General features: G+C 34.1%; 1 protein-coding gene across 2 annotated transcripts; it reads left to right on the forward strand.

Annotated features, from left to right (window-relative positions):
* The first annotated feature begins 662 nt into the window (after nt 1-662).
* LOC100776303 (E3 ubiquitin-protein ligase UPL6) lies at nt 663-19,207 on the forward strand. 2 transcript variants are annotated; one of them, XM_003550675.5, is made up of 26 exons: nt 663-1,213; nt 2,816-2,913; nt 3,072-3,199; nt 4,086-4,197; nt 4,805-4,985; nt 5,897-6,079; nt 6,819-7,001; nt 8,867-8,942; nt 9,903-10,021; nt 10,130-10,413; nt 12,323-12,419; nt 12,709-12,852; nt 13,477-13,560; nt 13,648-13,734; nt 13,914-14,054; nt 14,174-14,299; nt 14,539-14,637; nt 14,820-14,887; nt 15,590-15,656; nt 16,136-16,306; nt 16,544-16,633; nt 17,011-17,091; nt 17,322-17,395; nt 17,482-17,553; nt 17,710-17,799; nt 18,859-19,207. In XM_003550675.5, the coding sequence occupies exons 1-26, from the start codon at nt 1,055-1,057 to the stop codon at nt 18,923-18,925; spliced, it is 3,081 nt and encodes a 1,026-aa protein (XP_003550723.1). In that variant the 5' UTR covers nt 663-1,054; the 3' UTR covers nt 18,926-19,207. The 2 variants fall into 2 exon arrangements, with proteins under 2 accessions (XP_003550723.1, XP_006600390.1); XM_006600327.4 differs by having other exon boundaries at nt 682-1,213; nt 17,710-17,810.
* Nucleotides 19,208-19,388: the final 181 nt, after the last annotated feature.

Genomic DNA, 19,388 nt, shown 5'->3' on the forward strand with positions numbered 1-19,388 from the left:
TTGCTTGTTGACAAAGTCTATGAATACATTAGAGGTGTCAAGCCTACTGTTAGTTGATGTTCTGTTATATGGAACCCAGCAATCCCCCCTAAGATGTCTTTCATTTTGTGGCTTGCTAAAAGGAATCGGCTGCTTACTCTTGACAAAGTTGCTTTTTTGAACAAGGGTTCCCTCTGCCCTTTATGTTCAGATGAGCCTGAGTCAAATGCTCATTTGTTCTTTTCTTGCAGGAAATCTCTCCAAGTTTGGGCTCACATTCGTGATTGGACTCCTTTCCGCAGACGTTTCACTTCTTTACAGCGGCTGACTCTTTAATTAGGGGCAAATCCACATCAGGTGTTCAAGGAAAATTACGTTGTCTCGCTATAGCAATTACAGTCTACTGCATTTGGCTGTCTAGGAACAAGCTGATTTTTGAAGATTATCAATTTTCTGTCATAGAGGTTATTAGCAAGATTAAGTTTCTTATGTATAGACAAGCGCACCTGTTGCATTTGTTTTAGGATCTTGATATATGTCATCTTGTATTAGGGAGACTTTTGATTTTCTTTAATTGCGGAGTATGCCCCGTTTATTATTGTATGATTTTGGGTTTAATATAATTTACATTTTTTCTCAGAAAAAAAAAACAGTATATAGACTATTTTCTATTTGCAAACACCGATTATTTTCCAGACCCAGCGCTCCCGGGAAAGTGAGGGAAAGCACGAGAAAGCTTGCGAAAATTTCACGTTCTTCTATTTGCAAACACTGATTTTCCATTCAATTACTGCTATTATTATCAATTATTATTATTTTGCTGTGATCAAATTGGTTTATCGTATTAAGAATTTTCATTATTATTATTACTGTTGAGACTTTCCTCAAGTCTTGCACCAAAGAACTGGGTTCCCAGTTTTCTCCAATTCTAGGGCAACTTTTTCGGCTAAATCCCTTTCTTCCCATCGAAGCGAGCTCTCATTGCAAATTAAACGCGCTTTGCGTGCTGCGATCTTGGTTGTGATGGAAACTAGGGCATAAATTGGCCGTGCAGAAGAAAAAAAGCGTTTAAAGAATGTTCTTCAGCGGCGATCCTTTTACACGGAAGCGTGTCGATTTGGGAGGTCGAAGTTCAAAGGAAAGGGACCGGAAAAACCTGTTAGAACAAACACGAGTTGAGCGCAACCGGCGCTTATGGTTGCGCCAGCAGAACTCTGCTGTACTCAAAATTCAGGTTTAAGTGCATTTGCTTGATTTTATGTTTTAATCTTGCAATTTCGTTGTGCATCAGTGTTTCTATTATACATTTGTCAAATTTTGTAGCAAGTGAAACTAGTTGGATTCTTCTAATTGTAATGCTTGATGGTGTGAAATTGTTGATGTGTTTAGCTGCCTCCGGCAATTTAGGTTGTTTTTGTCAAGTATTGCTCCACTGTTTCAAATTCCATCATGTTGGAATATGTATATATATTTTAACCATGTTGGTAAGGAGTATCCACCGCCTTTGCTGATGATTAATCTCCGTCTTTGAATCCGTTGACCACCTTCAGTAGGGTTCTTTCCTCCTAATCACGTTTTTCCCATCCAGAAGGCTCGAACATGAGATCTTGCTTAAGGGGATTGGATACCACTTGAACTAATGACTTGTTGGTCGGAAAAAATAGAAGTTTAGAAACCCAAATGTGTATATATAATATAGATGCCCATATGGGTATATACTACTCAAATTCTTAGGTGATTTAAAGAGTTTTTTTTTTATGATAAATTAATAGTTTTTAATTAAATTCTTATTAAATTAAATGCTCTACTAATCAAAATATTATAATTAAAAAACCGAATATTATAGTGTCACGCCAACAATTTAGCAGTTGTTTTCTTATTAATGGTCAACGTCCTGAAATTGACGGTTGAACCAAATTCCTTGATTTTAAAAAATAGGAAGATGAAATGTCTCTATTTTTTTATAGGATCCAAAATTGTATTTTAGCCAAGAAAAAAAGACTTTGCTTCACTAGTTTCTCTGTCACTCAAGTTTTTGAGGAAGATAAAGTTCCAAGAGAAATCAGAACACCAAACACAAGAGAAAACATTTTTATGGGCAAATTATACAAATGTTCTTATATCCTGATTCCCACTTTCACTCTGTAATAATTTTTTTTGCTGTATTATGCCATGCATCACGGTTGTGCATTAAATCTTAATGAAAGTTGCATTGCTTGTTTTAATTTTGGCAATGGTTGATGCTCCTCAATTTGTATGGTTTCATGATTCTTTTATTTTAAATTTAGGTTTAAATATATTTTTCTTCCTTGCAATTTAGCATTTTTATTTTTCGATTTTGTCCTTTCAATTTTTTTTTTCGTTTTTGTCCTTTCAATTTTTTTTCCGTTTTAGTCCTTGCAAAAAGTGTTTGTTTCATTTTTTTCATTCTTAAAGCGCTTCAGATAACACTTTTTTTACTATTCAAAATACTTGTTTACTGTTCAAAGCGCTATCTATAGTACTTTAAGGACGAAAAACAAAACAAACACATTTTGAAAGGATAAAGAATTTTTTTTATAAAGATGAAAACGAAAAAAGTGCTAAATTGCAGTGAAGAAAAAAGTATTTAAGCCTTAAATTTATAAGTATATTCACTACTTCATGAAAAATGAAAACAAGATTGCAGTGTCATGCAGTTCCTAAAGTTTAGCTGCCTAGATTGTAGTTTGACATGTTCTATATACTGTGTGGAAATTTAATACAATGAATGCCTACTGCTGGGAAGGCTCATTATGTTGGTGGGAGTCAACATCTTTCATGTGTCATGCAAATTGTTGACTGATTCTAGCTACAGAAATGCTTCAGAGGGAGAAAAGCTGTCAGAACTGAACAATCCAAGTTGCGAGAGCAGTTCTATAAAATCTATGGGAAGTATTGCCAGAATGTGGACAGGTGAAATTTAATCATTACAAATTATAATTGTTGAACACTGCTCATTTTCTTTTATTAAGCTTTAGTAGTAATTAGTGATGCAGCTTATTTTGGTATGATCTTACTTGAAAACTGCACCATTACTAATCAGATTAAAATGTCATCTTGTGTGCATTCAGGAATTCTTTTGGTCCAGATTCTAATTTCCTCTGCCAGTTCCTCTATTTCTTTAAGGCAGAAAATATTGAGGACTTCTTAGTTCTTGTGCAAATATGCCGGTTGCTTTGGTGGTCTGTTCAGGATAATGGTAATTCTTAATCAGCCTTCCATTTCCTATGGATTTTACAGTTCTTTTTCTACTGTACTTGTATTTTAATGCATTTGGGGAAAAAAATTGCAAACTGGAACCTATATTTGTTTTACATTTAATCTTTTCACCCACCAGAAAAGAGATTTCTAGTGCAATCAACTGACTATATGGTGCTTGTTTCGCCTCTAGTTAGTTTTTATATTTTCTTTCGAAGTGACAATATGGATGATCATTGAGTTGGCATTTTCCTTCTATAATGTATTCATTTTATCATAATCATAAAAGAAAAAAATGAAGGCTGTGGATTTCACAGAATTGAAATCCTATTCATACTGTATTTGTTATTGGCCCCATGAATTGTACATTCTGCCATTGAAAATTCTGACAGTCACAAGTTTTTAAATATTTCTATTATCAATGACTTCTGCTGAAGATGTTAAAGAATTTAGTTTTCTCTGTAGCTTTTCTATTTATTATTTGTAATCTTCCTTCTCTAAATTCTTTTATACGGAAATCAGCTGTTTTATTTGAAACAATATAGTGAGCAGACTATGATTGAAGTTTTGATCCCCTAGACTTCTTAAATTTAATTTTTTTAACTTTATAAGTGTCATTTTCAATCCTCTTTTTAATTTTATAAGCATCTTTTGCAATCCTTATGGTTGTGTTATTTGGCAAAGATTGTATTCTAGTTTCTAGATACCTCTTTATGATCTCTTAAAGACATAGGTATTGAAGTGTTTGACAAAACCATGCTAATATTGTCATGTCTGGTGCTTGTTTGAAGAAAAGTAATTTGAAATATTGTAGATTCTTGCTTTTCTTGTATTTTTCCCCTCAAGTGTTTGCCATAAAACTTGTAGAGCTAAAATATTTGCAACAGGGGATGTTGTCAAACTTTTTGCGGGGGTGGATTATTCATCCACACGGGCTTTGGTGAACTACCGAGTGAAGCTATTTGTACAAGCTTGTATTTGTGCTCTGCATCAGAATAGGTTGGTTTCATGGCCATATTTTAATTCCTTTTCCTCTGGCTCTTTAAAATTCTCTAGCCTGTTTTTACTGGTCTTTTTCATGTTGGACACTAAAATTGACGTCCTTTTAAGATATTATTGGTTATGCTGCTAAGGGTTTTGTTTTATTCATGTTGCATTGGTTCTATTGTATTTTGTTTTATATGTTTTTTTATTTACTAAATCACATGCTATTTGTCTTTTTTTAATATACTAAATTGACATGAATTGACCTAGACTGATAAGGAGTGTTTGGTCATGTTCCTAGCCAATGTGGGGGCATCTTAGCATTCTATTTCTGTTTGTCGGTAATGATGAGAAATACAAGTGACAAAAAATGTCATATATGATGGTCACTAGATAAATAGTGCTTCATCCCTCCTGTGCATATATGTTGGCCATTGGATTGGATGATATGCAAGTATTTCATAAGTTAACCTAGAAACTTGTAATCTTCATGGGTGTATCCTGCCTTTGGTCTTGATGTTGCTCTTTATTTTTAATAATCCAAAAGTGTCCTTGTATTTTTGCTGCTTTGTATTTTTAGGGTTTCTTTGCTAGCTTGCTTATTTAATTTTTAACTTGACAGAAATCAGTTAAAAGATCAGCTTTTATTGACTCCTGAGGAATTGAATGTGTCAGCTATTCCTTTATTGGAGGTTTTAGTATTGTTAATTGATCCCAAATTGCCATGGAGCTGTAACCTAGTACAATATCTCATTCAAAACAATGGAGTTGGCCTACTCAGAGAGATAGTTCTTACTGGAAAGGTAATATTTTTCAGAAACAAGTTTTTTCATAATTTGATAGATTTAAATGTGTTTGAGAAATATGGAGGAGTGAGCAAGGGAAAATAATGATTTTAGTTTAACTCTTGCTAGTTGCTTCTTCCTTTTTTTTTGTGGGTAAAAAAAAATCCTTGTTTTCTAAATGCCTGATGTGACAAAAATACATTTATCTTGAGATAAATTTCTTCAGAATGTCTGCTTCTGAGTTTTATTGCATTTACTGTAATGTGTTTTATTGAAGAAAACATTATTAGAAAGCAAATAAAACTGGGGGAGTGTGGGATATTCTAAAGAAACAAAAGCAAGGAAAACACCCAGCCAAATGGCTAAAATATGCAGCAAAGCTGTTCATATTTCTGTGCATATATTACTATCTGTTACAATTTTTCTGTTCTTATTCCTTTATATCTATATTTCTTTTTTTTGTAGAATTCCTAACATGTACCTTATCTAACATTTACTAATTATTACCAAAATCCATTCTTGAGTTTGAAGGAAGTCATATTCAAACTATACCAAAAGTCAGTGATTAACTTTTGAGTCAATATTATTCTTTTATGTGTGATAATCAATTTAGTAAAGAAATACTAGCTCAATGGCTTTGTAGCCAAGCAGCACTTCCTGTTGTTACCTAGGAGCTGTAGTGTTTGAGGTGGGGGTTGATGCTCCCCCAACCAATTTCTCTCTTCCCTTACTAGATCTTAATGGGGTGTCCTACCTAACCAGAAAAAGAAACTATGCCAATGGATTGAATATGCAATATAAGTTGTTTACTCCATTCTGTCCTATTGTTTATATTATACTGCGTAGTTTTGTTATTTCAGATCATGTTCCTTTTATGTATTATATCATTCACCAGCCAAAGCTTAAACTACCCTGGTGATCCCCTGTAGGATAATGCAGAAAATTGTTTTTCCATTGGCAAGGGATCATCATTGGAGCGTGTGCTTATTGCTGTAATATCTCATGTTGGTCAGAAGCCATGTATCTGTTCACATATTAATCCAAGATATAGCTCTGCATCACAGATCATCACAATTCCTTTCTTGTGGCATCTCTTCCCAAATTTACAACAGGTATGTTTTCCACTTATTCTATTTGATGGGGTTCCTTTTCTTTGTGATAAGTGGAAGCTTAAGAGATGTATTAGTCATCAAGGATGTCAATCTTTTTCATAAATGTTAAAGGGATCCTAAAAGCAGGATAGGTCTTGTCTCTATATATTTCTGAAACTTGAAAATTAACATATAAACTTGGATTATGTAATACATGACAAGCTATTGAAAGAAAGTCTTCATGTACTGTGTTTGAAATTCTGTGTGCCTCTGTTGAAATAGACAAATTGAATAGTCTGATGCTTAAATCAATTTTTCTAATCTCTGGTTGCAATTGCATAACATTTCTATGGTCAATCAACTGTTATCACCCAGACCCAGTAAATTCCAACTGAATGAAAACAAAAAACCAACATGCAAAGCTTTACCCATAAGCAACTGGACTATGTGAGCTTGATTATTTACTCCATCATTCGGTGTGCTAAGGGTCATATTCTGGACTTGATAACTTTTTTTTTAAAGGCTTCTGGACTTAATAACTTGCAGTTTAATTGGAATTTACATGGGGGAGGGGCTTGAACTGATTAAGAGTGATTGATTATTTTTACTCCTTTTATTGGTTTTTGTAACAGTAATTTCTTGACATCTTCAGTCTTAATGGTGGAGGATCCTTTGTGTGTTTGCCAGCATTCCAGATCTTATATATATAAATTTTTGCAAGTCTTGTAAAATTTTTGAACATATTTGCTTTGGTACTCAGATTTTTGCAGCAAACAACCTGAATCAATGTTACATTCATCAAATGGCAAAGTTTGGGCAAAATCTGATCAAGTTGCTACCTAAGGATATATCAAATGAATTTCCGAGCCATGCGTGTATGCTTGGAAATGTATTAGAAACTGCTGGAATTGCTTTGTCTCATCCTAACTGTTCATTTGATATGGTAAGGAGCTTATTCACTGCAGTATGTCATCTGCTATAACTTCACTCATTTATCTCACTTTATGACCTAGATAGTGAAGAGATTGATCTCATGATGAATATACATTTGATGCAGTAGGAGTCTTGATTTTTACAGTTTTCTTTCGGTTCTTTATTATATAAAAATGTGGTTTTATTATGGGGGAGAAGAGAGTTACAAGGAGTGGACTACATATCTTTTATTTTTTTAGGTTCATATTACAATAATTACACTCCTTCTATTAAAAAGTAGACAAGAAAGAGTTGAATTGTTTTACTTTTTATTAGATGATGGAGGTATCCCTTCACTTGTCTCATGCAATAATGAGCCATTAACCTTCAGCTCAATGATTTTGGTTGTGAATAAAATGAACAAAATTTTTACAATTTTTTTTTTTATCAGCAAAAATACTAGTATATTAAATGAGTACCAGAGGTACTAAAAAATACAATAGCCAACTCAGAATTATTACAATTTATCAAAGGTCAGTCACTGTTTATATCCTGTAGGAGCCCACATCTTGTATTGCCTTATGCACAACTTCCAGATTCATAATTATTGCAAAAGCTGTCTTTTTCATATCCCTGTCTGATAACATGATTTTCTTTTCTTCCATTTATAAATGTAGGCAACTGTCCATATATATATATAGGATAGAATACTTGTTACACAAAATTGGAATATTATTCAAAAACAGTGCTTTTCTAAACAAAATTTCAATTTATAAGTATCTTTTGAAAAATAACCATTTAGTTATTCTTAGAATGTGGATTTGGACCTAACTAAACCCCAAAAACTAGCTCATAGGGTGAGGGTTGCCTCCCACTTATATATTCTATTGTGACCTTATCTGTATCCGATTTGAGACTTAAGTTTTTCTCAACATACCCCCTCACGCCCAATACTAATGGGCTTGGTGCGCGGATGACATAGTGGGTGACTCCTTTAATGAATCTAGGATAGGCTTTGATACCATTTTTAGAATGTGGGTTTGAGCCTAACTCAACCTCAAAAGCTAGCTCATAGGGCGAGGGTTGTCTCCCACTTATATATTCTATTGTGGCCTTATCTCTAGCTGATGGGGTACTTCAGTTTTTCTCAGCAGTTCTGAAAAGAGTATTTCTCATGCTAGCTCATTGTTGTTTGTGCATTAAGTTACAGTAATTAAAGTATAAAATAGAACTTGTGCTTGTCCTTTATTTCGTGTCTTCATGTTAATATTCTAGTAGAACTCTGGGCAAAGCAGAGCAGTCCTTTTAGAGAGGCTTGGGAGGGGGGGGGCGGGGATTTACTGGTTTGGTATGTAAGGGCCTTAAGGTTCTACATATTGAACAAATGGAAGTTTGATCCATTCTTTTATATCTTATAGAAATAGTGAGTGTTTTAGAGGAATTGCATGTGCATCGATTACCCTTAGCCCATCTAATATGTAATATGAGTGCATTTAGTACATGAACTAATCAACGTCTAACTGCAGGCTGCAGAGTATCTAATATGTAATATGAGTGCATTTAGTACATGAGCTAATCAACGTCTAACTGCAGACTGCAGTGTTAGTATTAGTTGTAATCATAACTTAATAACTAAAGTTGAGTGATATTCTAACGAGTACAAAATATGCTAATTAATGTACTTCTTATGAATTTTGAGTCCCTGACTGGTATTCTGACACCATCTCTAAATCATTTTACATAAATCCTTTTCTTTAGATTTGACATTGAAAGTGAAACTTTTGTTTGCTGGGGTGGCCATTTAAATTATTTGATGCAGTCATGTAATTGAGTTTGAAACTTGTGCTTAACAACTCAACTCAATTTTGCTGTTGATTAATGTTTGCTCCCTTTCAGGCCGTAGACCTTGTTGCTGTCACTACGTTTTTGCTGGAGGCACTCCCATCTCTGAAAACTTCCAATAGTAGAGAAAGTATGCTTTCCTATCATATGTTCAATTTTTGAATTAAAGATTTTACTTCTTTCATTGAAGAATACTATTGTATTTTTCATTTTTGATAAAATAATACATTATTAAAAAGAAAAACACAGAAATACATCTGGGGGAGGGTGAGTAATCCTACTAGCAACATTTTCAAAGAAAACAGCAAGCCTATGTTGCCCAGAAATGCAAGAGTCCAGTCTCTTTTCATATCAGCTATATAAAAGCCCTATTGAGATTTGAGATAACCGTGGGAGTAGAGCACCAAATAGAAACCAAAAAAGCTCAATTCCAACAAAATACATTGGAGAACTGCTAAAATTGTGCAATGCCATAATAGTCTCCTTATTCTTGTTCTTGATAAAATAAGTGTATGATGAGAATCTGCTCCAATGGTCAATCTGGAAGAACATACCCGTTGTTCACTAAGAACCTTAAAGACTTAAATAATTCTAGAATTATCCACCTTTGAAAACTAGGTGAGCTATTGTTTCTGAATATACCTGCTCATAACACAGTAGTCTGCTTAGTTACTTTCATCAAATCAAATTATGAAATATATTTCAGTGGTTTCGAAATTTATCTTTTTTTATTTTTCAAGAGTGACCACATTAGCTCAGTATGTGGTCAAAGTATTCCTTATAAGGACTTGGGCATTTCTCTCCCTTGAGCTAGCTTTTATGGTTATGTCAACTTTGTTCTCAAATTCTAGTATTTTATAGCCTATCCCAACCTTCTTGTTGGGCTACCTGTAAATATTCAGTTTGACAAACTTAGTGCTCCAAATATTCATGGGTGAGGGTTGTGTGTTAGGATCCCACATCAGCTAGGTATATGAGCTAAGTACACCTTATAGTGAATTTGCAATTCTCCCCTCTTTGGTTAACTTTTCCGGTAGAGATAGGTCCAATCCATTCTCAAGTGTAACAAGTTCTTGAGTGGTAATGTCAGGCTCTGTGATTGCTAAGGATGATATGATTGAAGACGATGAAGTCATGGAAATAGCTTTAGATAGTAAATTGGAGCAGCAAATTTATAATGCCATAAATCCTCGCTTCCTTCTGCAACTGGTATGCCATTTTTCAAATGATATTTGTATCTAGAATCATTTGATTGGAAATTTTCATTGACATTTGTTTTGAAATTTGATCAAGATTTTTACTTTTTGACATGTGCAGACAAATATACTATTTAAAGAGATTTCATCTGTCAATGGCTCAGATTATGGACCCAATGATAGAGATGTTACAGCTGTTGATGGGGTTTGTGGGTTTTTGAATGTTACCTTCAACAAGCTGCCACTTGAACGGATTATGACTGTGCTTGCTTACAGAACTGAACTTGTTCCAACACTTTGGAATTTTATGAAGCAGTGTCATGAGAACCAAAAATGGTCATCACACCTCTCAAATGATGCACCTGGTTGGCTGTTACCTCTTGCTGTATTCTGTCCTGTCTACAAGTAAGACTTTTTGTACCATTGTCCTTTTTAATGCATATTTGTATGGAGGCATGGAATGTTTTCTGTCTGCAAACCATAGCTGGAGTTTTTTTTTTTTTAATTTAATTTTTTATTCTGAATATCTTTCTTGGGAATGGGTTTTTATGACTGTTATAAGTGTATACTGTACCTCAAGTATTTTTACTTAATACAGTTAGGTGTTGTTAGTTTGTTAACTGTAGTTAGTTGTTAGTTAGGATAGTTGACAGTTCTTACTGTCAACTTATATAAACTCTTCCTGTAAACTGTTTTCACTGAGGTTGAATAACAATCTGTTTCTCAATCTCTCTTTTCTCTCTCACTTTCTCTGAATTATAAAATGGTAAAGAGCTTTGGTCGAAACCAAGCTTTTTTTTTTCATGGCTTCTGCATTGACTCCTTCCTCCCCACCGCCACCATTGTCATCGGCAAGCTCTTCCAAAATGTTCACGCAATCAATTTCGCAGAAGTTGCATGCAAAAAACTATCTTCTTTGGATTCCAACAGGTGGAAACTGTCATTCACAGTCATCATCTTGAAGGCTACATCATTAATCCTCAAATTCCTCCTAAATATGCTTCGGTTGAAGATTGCAATTCAGATAAAGTCACCAGTGAGTATTGTGTTTGGTACGAACAGTATTAGCTTCTTCTTGCGTGGTTGCAATTCACTATTTCTGCTGAAATTCCTCCTCGCATGTTGGTTGTCGATCGTCGTGGAAGTTATGGGATGGCATCCAGTCACATTTTCAGTCTCTCACTCGCGTGAAGATTCGTTATGTTTGCGATGAGCTTCCGAATCTCTCTCTTGGTAATCGCTCCATTTCTGATTATCTTCTCCTTGTGCAAACTCTAGTCAATGTGCTCACTTCCATTGGTGAACCAGTATCCTATTCTGAGCATCTTAATCTGATTCTTGATAGACTCCTTGATGAATATGAATTGTCGATTTCTCTCATCACCAGCAGATTTGATCCGTTCTCTGTTGATGAAGTTGAAACTTTGTTGCTTGTGCAAGAGGTGCATATTGATTGTTTTTTGCAAATGTGCTTTAGGTTCTATCAACCTAACTCAAAGCTTAGGCTCTGTTACTCTTTCTCAAGGCTGTTCTGGAAGTTTGTCTCATGAAGGTGATGTTGTTTCCAATTCTGTGCAATCTGTGAACCCTAATTCTCAGGGTCAAGTCAATCTGACCACTCAGTCTGCGTCGGAGGACTGCTCATCCAATGATTACGCTGGAAATCGTTTTTTCAATGGTTGCGGTGGTTGGGGTTCTGGCCGGAATCCTAACTGTGGTGGTGGAGGCCGCGGTGGTGGTCGCTTTGCTGATGTGCAATGCCAGATTTGCTATATGTTTGGACATGGAGCTTTGTATTGTTATCATAGATTGGAGGGAAATTACGTTCCTACCCTTTGTTGAGGCCTTATGACAAAAATAAGTTACAGTTCAGATTTCAAGAATGTATTTTTGGGCTATTCTCCTTCACACAAAGGCTACAAGTGCCTTGCTGCTGGTGGCAGGTTATTCATCTCTAAAGATGTTACCTTTAATGAAAGAGTTTTTCCCTATCCTTCTCTTTTCCCTGAACCAGCTTTGTTAACCTCTGAAGTCCCTGATACTGCATCTACCCTCACTGTTTTACCTTCTGCAGTATCTGTTCACCCCACCAATACAACATTTGTACTACATCTCTCACTTTCTCTGAATTGTAAAAACTAGCATTTAAGGTCTAGGAGGTTACATGAATGTTCAGATTCATAAATTTTGTATTTACTGCCCTTTATTGTATGTATATGTATGTGTGTGTGCACTCACCAAATATTATTATTCAACTATATTCTCTGTGATCTAGATCATTTAAGTATACCATAACCTATTTTTCTTTTATCAGGCACATGCTTATGATTGTCGATAATGAAGAATTTTATGAGCAAGAGAAACCGCTATCACTGAAGGACATTAGAAGCCTCATCATTATATTGAGACAGGTAAATGTTTTTTATGATTTATTTTTGTAGGAAAATTCTTTACCGTTTGTGGTTGTGTAGGACAAAATATTTCATTAATGAATCAAGTAGTTGAGTAAAACTTAAATATTGTGTTGAATCTTTGCAAGGTTGTATGGCCCCGAGTCCATAGAACTAGAGTATGTTACATTTTTCATTAAATTGGTGGCATTGACCTAGAATATATTGCAAACATGGTTTCTGCAGAAACTCTGAATACAAATGTGAGCTTTGCAATTACAATTAATTCTGGATAGTTCTGTTTCCACAGGTTCTGTGGCAGCTACTGTGGGTGAATCATATCACATCTGCTAATTCGGTAAAATCTGTTCCAGTTAGTTCAGCTAGTAAGGGGCAGTCTGTTCAGACCATTCAACAGAGGGTTTGCATTGTAGTCTCTGAGCTTCTCTCCCAGGTAGAAACAGTTTATATGTTGTGCATCTTACTTCATGTTCCCTCTTACATTTCACTTGGAAACAAAAAAATGATATTCTAAATTTTTTTATAACTGTCAGGGCATCTCTATATGGCTTTTCTGTGCTATGCTCATGAGTGTTTGGGGGGATTTTTTCATGTCTAAATTGCAAACAGAGACAGACTTGTCTTTGTTATTTCATCCTCTTTCCTTTTTTGTTTCTTTCTTATTCTGTTTTGGGGGATATTTATCATCTCTGTAGTTCTACTTTTACACATTTCTCACTAATAACATTTTTTCTCTCTATCAAATAAAGAAAAAGATAGAGGTTTTCCAATTTTCTTCAGGGTTTTCCAATTTATTCTGTTTTGAAAAAATATTTTGTTTTCATTTCTTGTTTTCACATACAATGAAATATTTGAAAATACGAAAGCAAAATGAAAACAAGTTAAGAAATGGAAATGCAAAAAGTTTTCTCAAACCAAACAAACCTTTACTTTTCTACTCTCTGTATTAAAAATCCTCCTTATCTGTTCTTTTAAGAGGCATGCATATGATTTGCCACCAATAACCATATCATGAATTATGTTTATTATATTTCTAATTCTGAAGTTCTTTGCATAGCTGCAAGATTGGAACAATAGGCGGCAGTTTACATCCCCCAGTAACTTCCATGCTGATGGGGTGAATGACTTATTTAGCTCTCAGGTATTCTCTCTTCCATTGATTTTTAAGGTTATTGGATGGAAACTTAAATTGTTATTTTGTATAATCCTTATAATCCTTTTTCCACAGGCTGTAATAGAAAACACACGAGCAAATGAAATTTTGAAACAGGCCCCTTTCTTGATACCATTTACAAGCAGGGTTAAAATATTCTCTGTAAGAATCTTTTTTGACTTTGATTTTGTTTCTGGTTACCTTTGTATTATCTATTTACAATAGATAGCTGCAACTGCTAGCAAGGTTCTGGAGTTTCTGCATATCATAACATGTCACTGGTCCATTAATATATTAGTTTACACTTTACAGTGACTATAATCTGTTTATTGTTTCATCAGTCTCAACTAGCTGCTGTTAGGCAAAGGCATGGACCTCAAGCTGTATTTTCTAGAAATCGATTCAGGATACAACGAGATCATATTTTGGAAGATGCTTACAATCAAATGAGTCAGTTGACAGAAGATAGTCTTCGAGGATCGGTAAAATCCTTTTCTTAGGCATATTTTCATATTTATTATTCATTCCCTCTTTTCTAGTCTTTAAGGGAAGTGTAAGTCCTCCTTCTATTTGAGAGTGATTACCTTTTGCTGCTTTGCAGATTCGTGTGACTTTTGTCAATGAATTTGGAGTTGAAGAGGCTGGAATTGATGGTGGTGGAATATTCAAAGATTTCATGGAGAACATCACACGTGCTGCCTTTGATGTGCAATATGGATTATTTAAGGTCATAGTAATATTGTGCTATTGTTAATATTTTACATGAAGGTTATTTTCTACACTGTATATAATTTTACCACATGAAAGAATCCAGGTTGTTGAAATATTAGTTAGTGTGAATATGGATGCAACTGGATAGCTGGACTGATCAGAAGTTATTTCATTTTATAATCCTGCTCTTGGTATCCTTATATTTGTTCCTTACGATTTACTGATTCTCGGTATACTGAATGTTAATGTGTCTAGGAAACAGCGGATCACCTGCTTTATCCTAATCCTGGATCTGGAATGATACATGAACAACATTTCCAATTTTTCCACTTCCTTGGTACTCTTCTCGCAAAGGTATCCCCTCTCCTCCTCCATTCCCTTTTTAATTTCTATTTTCCTATAAAGTGGGCCTTTGCATTGAATGACTATGCTATTCTATCTTTTTTGTCACGTGGTTTGAGGTAGTCTGCATCCTATTCCTATACTGCTTGCACTTAATTGGAATTTTGCTTCACAGTTACTACTTGCATGTGCAGGCTATGTTTGAAGGGATTCTGGTTGATATACCATTTGCTACATTTTTCTTGAGCAAATTGAAACAAAAGTAAGACTCAAGGAGTCTCTTGCTCTACTTTAGGTAGTTGGTCCATTTAAATTGAATTAGTTTAATAATGCTCAAATCTTGGATTTTCATGCACTATCTTTCTTTTACAACTGCCTTTTGCTAATGAGATTCACAAATGTGACTTCATAACATTTAGAGCTTGAGTTGGATAAATAGTATTTCTAGAATTCAATTAATCTTGTGCACCTCCAGTTAATAGAGGTGTATCACTGTATCTTATGTCTCAAAAATCCAAACAAACTTGCAAAAAGTTCAACTTCAATTTTTCATTCAGATTATATCATATTAAATTATTTGTACGATATAGACTCTAGTAAGCAAGTTATTGTTCCTTTTCCCCCTTTATTGAAATATTTCTCATGGATTAAATAGGTATTTTAGGTCAAAATATATATATAAAAAAATTTGCCAAGGTGGTGTTATTAGCAAATGAGTTGTCTCTGAATTTGCTACTGATTAAAGAGAATAAATGACAGAAATAAGATAGATAAAAGGTATGATAGGAAATCAAATAACATTAATAAAAATGATAACATTAATTATACTTCTTAATTCATGTTTGACAACCTTAAAAGACACTTAAAAAGGAACAAAGGTAGTATGTGTTAAGTAGGGACTGGAATGCTATAATAGGATTCTGTATTTCTTGCTTTCTTAAACCTTTAGTTTCTCTTATACCAGGCACAACTATTTGAATGACTTGCCTTCCTTGGACCCAGAATTATATCGTCATCTCATTTTTCTTAAGGTAATGTCACTTCTATCTCTGGCTTTAATCTACTTGCATCTGCCTCAGTCTTTAGGCAACTCTTATTCTTTCAATATATATGTCTGAGTAAGAACAACAAAATATGCAACTTAAATGTCTCCTTAAATATTCTGACTTTATTTACTCATATAGTTCCTTCTCTGAATACTGGTTTCTAGTTTCTGTAATTTAGGCTTGTCAAAATCTAATATGAACTTGTTAGTTTATTTGTTTTTCATTTTTTTTATTTCTCTTGTTTTCGTTTTTTTCCTAGTTAGCATTTTTTGTCTGTACAACATTTAAATGGTTTTGTAGTCATTTGAAATATGTACTGTGTTAGTTAAATAGTATTCTTGTATGGACTTTTGGGTTTGGGCTGGGGGTGATGTGTAGTTTGTAAAGATGATATATTTCAGTGGGACATCTGCTGTTTTCTTATTGACTCAGTTTTTTCCTTACCAATATGTTTTGGCTAACAGCATTATAAGGGTGACATTTCGGAGTTGGAACTATACTTTGTTATAGTAAATAATGAATATGGAGAACAAACAGAGGAGGAACTGCTTCCCGGAGGAAGGAACCTACGTGTCACTAATGAGAATGTCATTACTTTTATCCACCTTGTAGCCAATCACCGCTTGAATTTTCAGGTAAAGTTGCTTTTTTTAAATAAAATAAAATAAAATTGGATGGCATCTTCTACTACAAATTCTTAGTATGTGGATTTGTGCCTAACTCAACTCCCAAAAGCTAGCTCATAGGGTGAGGGTTTCCTCCCACTTATATACTCTATTATGGCTCTATCTCTAGCCAAAGTGACACTTGGGTTTTTTCCAATGCAAATCAACCCATGTTTCAATTACAGAATAAAATAATTATGTTTTCAGATACGCCAACAAAGTTCACATTTCTTGAGGGGATTTCAGCAACTTATGCAGAAGGATTGGATTGACATGTTTAATGAACATGAACTTCAGGTTTTTTTCTGATAATCTTATCCACTTTTCGGTCTTGAAAGTGATGCTATTCTCATTTTGTATTGTTGGTTTTGATATTTGCTCGTGTGGTGGTCTTAAGGATGTATTCAACAACCAGACGAAATGTAATAATCTTTGCAAAACCTAGAAAGGCACATAACTGAATTTATCTTAAGTTGTAAATTTCGTTCCTAGTGATCCTTAGTTATTAGAACAATAACCAACTCCTATCTTATACTTCTGCATATATTTTTTTCAAATTTTTTTGGGTATGATCTTGAAGTAGTTTTCTCCTAAAAAGAATGTTAACACCTGCAATTATGTCTTTATGTGATATGTGATTCTGTATCCAACTTGCTTGACATTGTTTTCTACAGCTTCTGATATCAGGTTCACTTGACAGCTTGGATATTGATGATCTGCGGCTGCATACCAACTATGCAGGAGGCTATCATAATGTAAGACCTTTGGCATTTATCTGCATTTAGTTAGTTGGGAACAACACGATCCACATGAGGATTTGTGGATCATGTAGCATAAATTTTTATCTTTTGCCAATCAGTTTAAATACTTTGTGTTACATCTCAAATCTCAAATCATTAATTTTCTGATGCACACCCTATTGGGCTTAAAAAAGCTTTATTCTTATTGACACTATTGAATTCTAATTTGTGATTTCTTCTGATAGGAGCATTTTGTTATGGAGATGTTTTGGGAAGTTCTCAAAGGCTTTTCATTGGAAAACAGGAAGAAATTTTTGAAGTAAGATATACATAGATACAGGAATCCGTAACCCTTTTATGATATGACAGATCTCAATATGGATAATAAATTTATCATGTCTACAGGTTTGTGACAGGTTGCTCTCGTGGGCCTTTGCTTGGTTTCCGATATCTTGAACCTATGTTTTGCATACAAAGGTGAATGCTGCTACAGAAATTATGTTCTGATATATATTTAATGCTAGCATTAATTTTACATACTATTACTCAAGTGGTTTTCTTTTCCTTCTATGATTATGTATACCTGGAAGACAAGAATAACAGATTGGAATTGTCTGATGTTTCTTCTCATAGGGCTTCCGGTAATGCCGTTGAAGAATCACTTGACCGATTACCAACATCGGCTACTTGTATGAATCTACTAAAGCTTCCGCCTTATACAAGGTTTGGCCTAGGTTAGGTTAACCTTTGCTGCACTGGCATGGAATTGTTTTTGTAGTTATCGTTGTAGAACTTGAGAATGGCCATAATTGGAGATATCTGAACTGATAAGGATGACATGAAAATTAAGAAATCCTGTTCAGTCTGGTGTGAAGAGTATATGAAAAAACAAGCATTAGTCGGCTGGGTTATTTTTGAAACTAAAATTATTCTGAGAAAGAACAGTGCATAGGTTGAAACTTTTTAAATGTGTCATTAGTACTAGAGGCAGTGTGTTTTTACTTGATAGATTTGAATTTTGATAGGAATGATGGGGGCTTTTGTATGTTACTTTTTATATAATGCAACATTGTTATGTTTTTGGTTTGGAAAAATATGTACCGAGATAAAAAGATAAAAATAAAAAACAAATGATGGTAGTTATGCACTTATGCCATAGGAATATTGGATTATCGTAACAAAATTTTCTTGCTTTTAATTGAAAGCAACCTTAATAGGACAACCTATGCTATAGGAATATTGGATTACGGCAACAAAATTTTCTTACTTTTAATTGAAGCAACCTTAATAGTGCACCTTGGGTGGTCATCTGTGAGAGAATATAATTTGTTAAATGTGCTAATTGCTTAATTACTCTTGTGTTGATCGTTTAAGAAATTAACTAGGAAAATATTATTACTATGAGCAATGGCTGGTGATACTACATATCTTTATATTTCAGGTCAATTTTAGTTCATACTTTGTCCATTCCATGTTTTTCTTCAAGAAAAAGAATAAAAGTCTTTGCTTTATGATTTTCAGTATTACTATTTCCCCTTGAACGATCCCGATCTCAAGTCTTTGATTATGATCGTAAAAGCAAACAGTTTTTGAACCATCATTCTTTAATTAGTCAAATGTATGCATCTTAATTTGTTGTTTTGAATTTGAAACTATCACTTTTGGATGTTATTTTAACTTGTCTTATCATCCCGTCTCTTTTGGTTGTCTTGCTTCATATTATTTGTTGTAGTAGTTTTTGCTCGTTCTTTTGAACTGTTTTCCCTGACAAACATGTTGCAGCAAGGAGCAATTGGAAACCAAATTACTGTATGCCATAAATGCTGATGCTGGCTTTGATTTAAGTTAAAAGGAGGCAGTGGAATTTACGATATCTGTAGATTTGAAGGCGGTAGAAAATGACTCACAAATGACCATTGTCAGTGGAATGGGAAACGACAAATAATCTGATGGATAGAATTGAATAAAAATATCCTGTGTGCGAGTGTATGTATATATATTCTTATTCAATCTTCATTCTCAATTTGTCTCTTTTCTAAATGTACATATCTAAATTGTGAATTATTTTGTAAAGTTCACTCTTTGGCAGGGTTTTTCCTGATTATTTTGGATGATTATTATAACAAAACTCAACAGGGAGGTTGTAATTTGCATTCAGGGTGAGTTTGGAAATTGGGTTTTGAAGGGAAAGGACAAATTTCTCGTTTCTAACATATTCTTTTGATAATTTTATAAAAATAAAGAAATAAAATGGTAAAGTAACATACTGTTTTAATTTTTTTGTTTGTCTTTATAAAAATTAGACAGTTCTC

This window comes from Glycine max, chromosome 17 (genome assembly GCF_000004515.6).
Source record: "Glycine max cultivar Williams 82 chromosome 17, Glycine_max_v4.0, whole genome shotgun sequence".
NCBI lineage: Eukaryota > Viridiplantae > Streptophyta > Magnoliopsida > Fabales > Fabaceae > Glycine > Glycine max.

Bases quoted from the DNA above. Each gene is read 5' to 3' on its own strand.
- LOC100776303 (XM_003550675.5), top strand. From the start codon at position 1,055: ATGTTCTTCAGCGGCGATCCTTTTACACGGAAGCGTGTCGATTTGGGA. The intron at 3,200-4,085 runs GTAATTCTTAAT...TATTTGCAACAG, and splicing joins GTGGTCTGTTCAGGATAATG to GGGATGTTGTCAAACTTTTT. The intron at 14,055-14,173 runs GTAAAATCCTTT...GCTGCTTTGCAG, and splicing joins AAGATAGTCTTCGAGGATCG to ATTCGTGTGACTTTTGTCAA.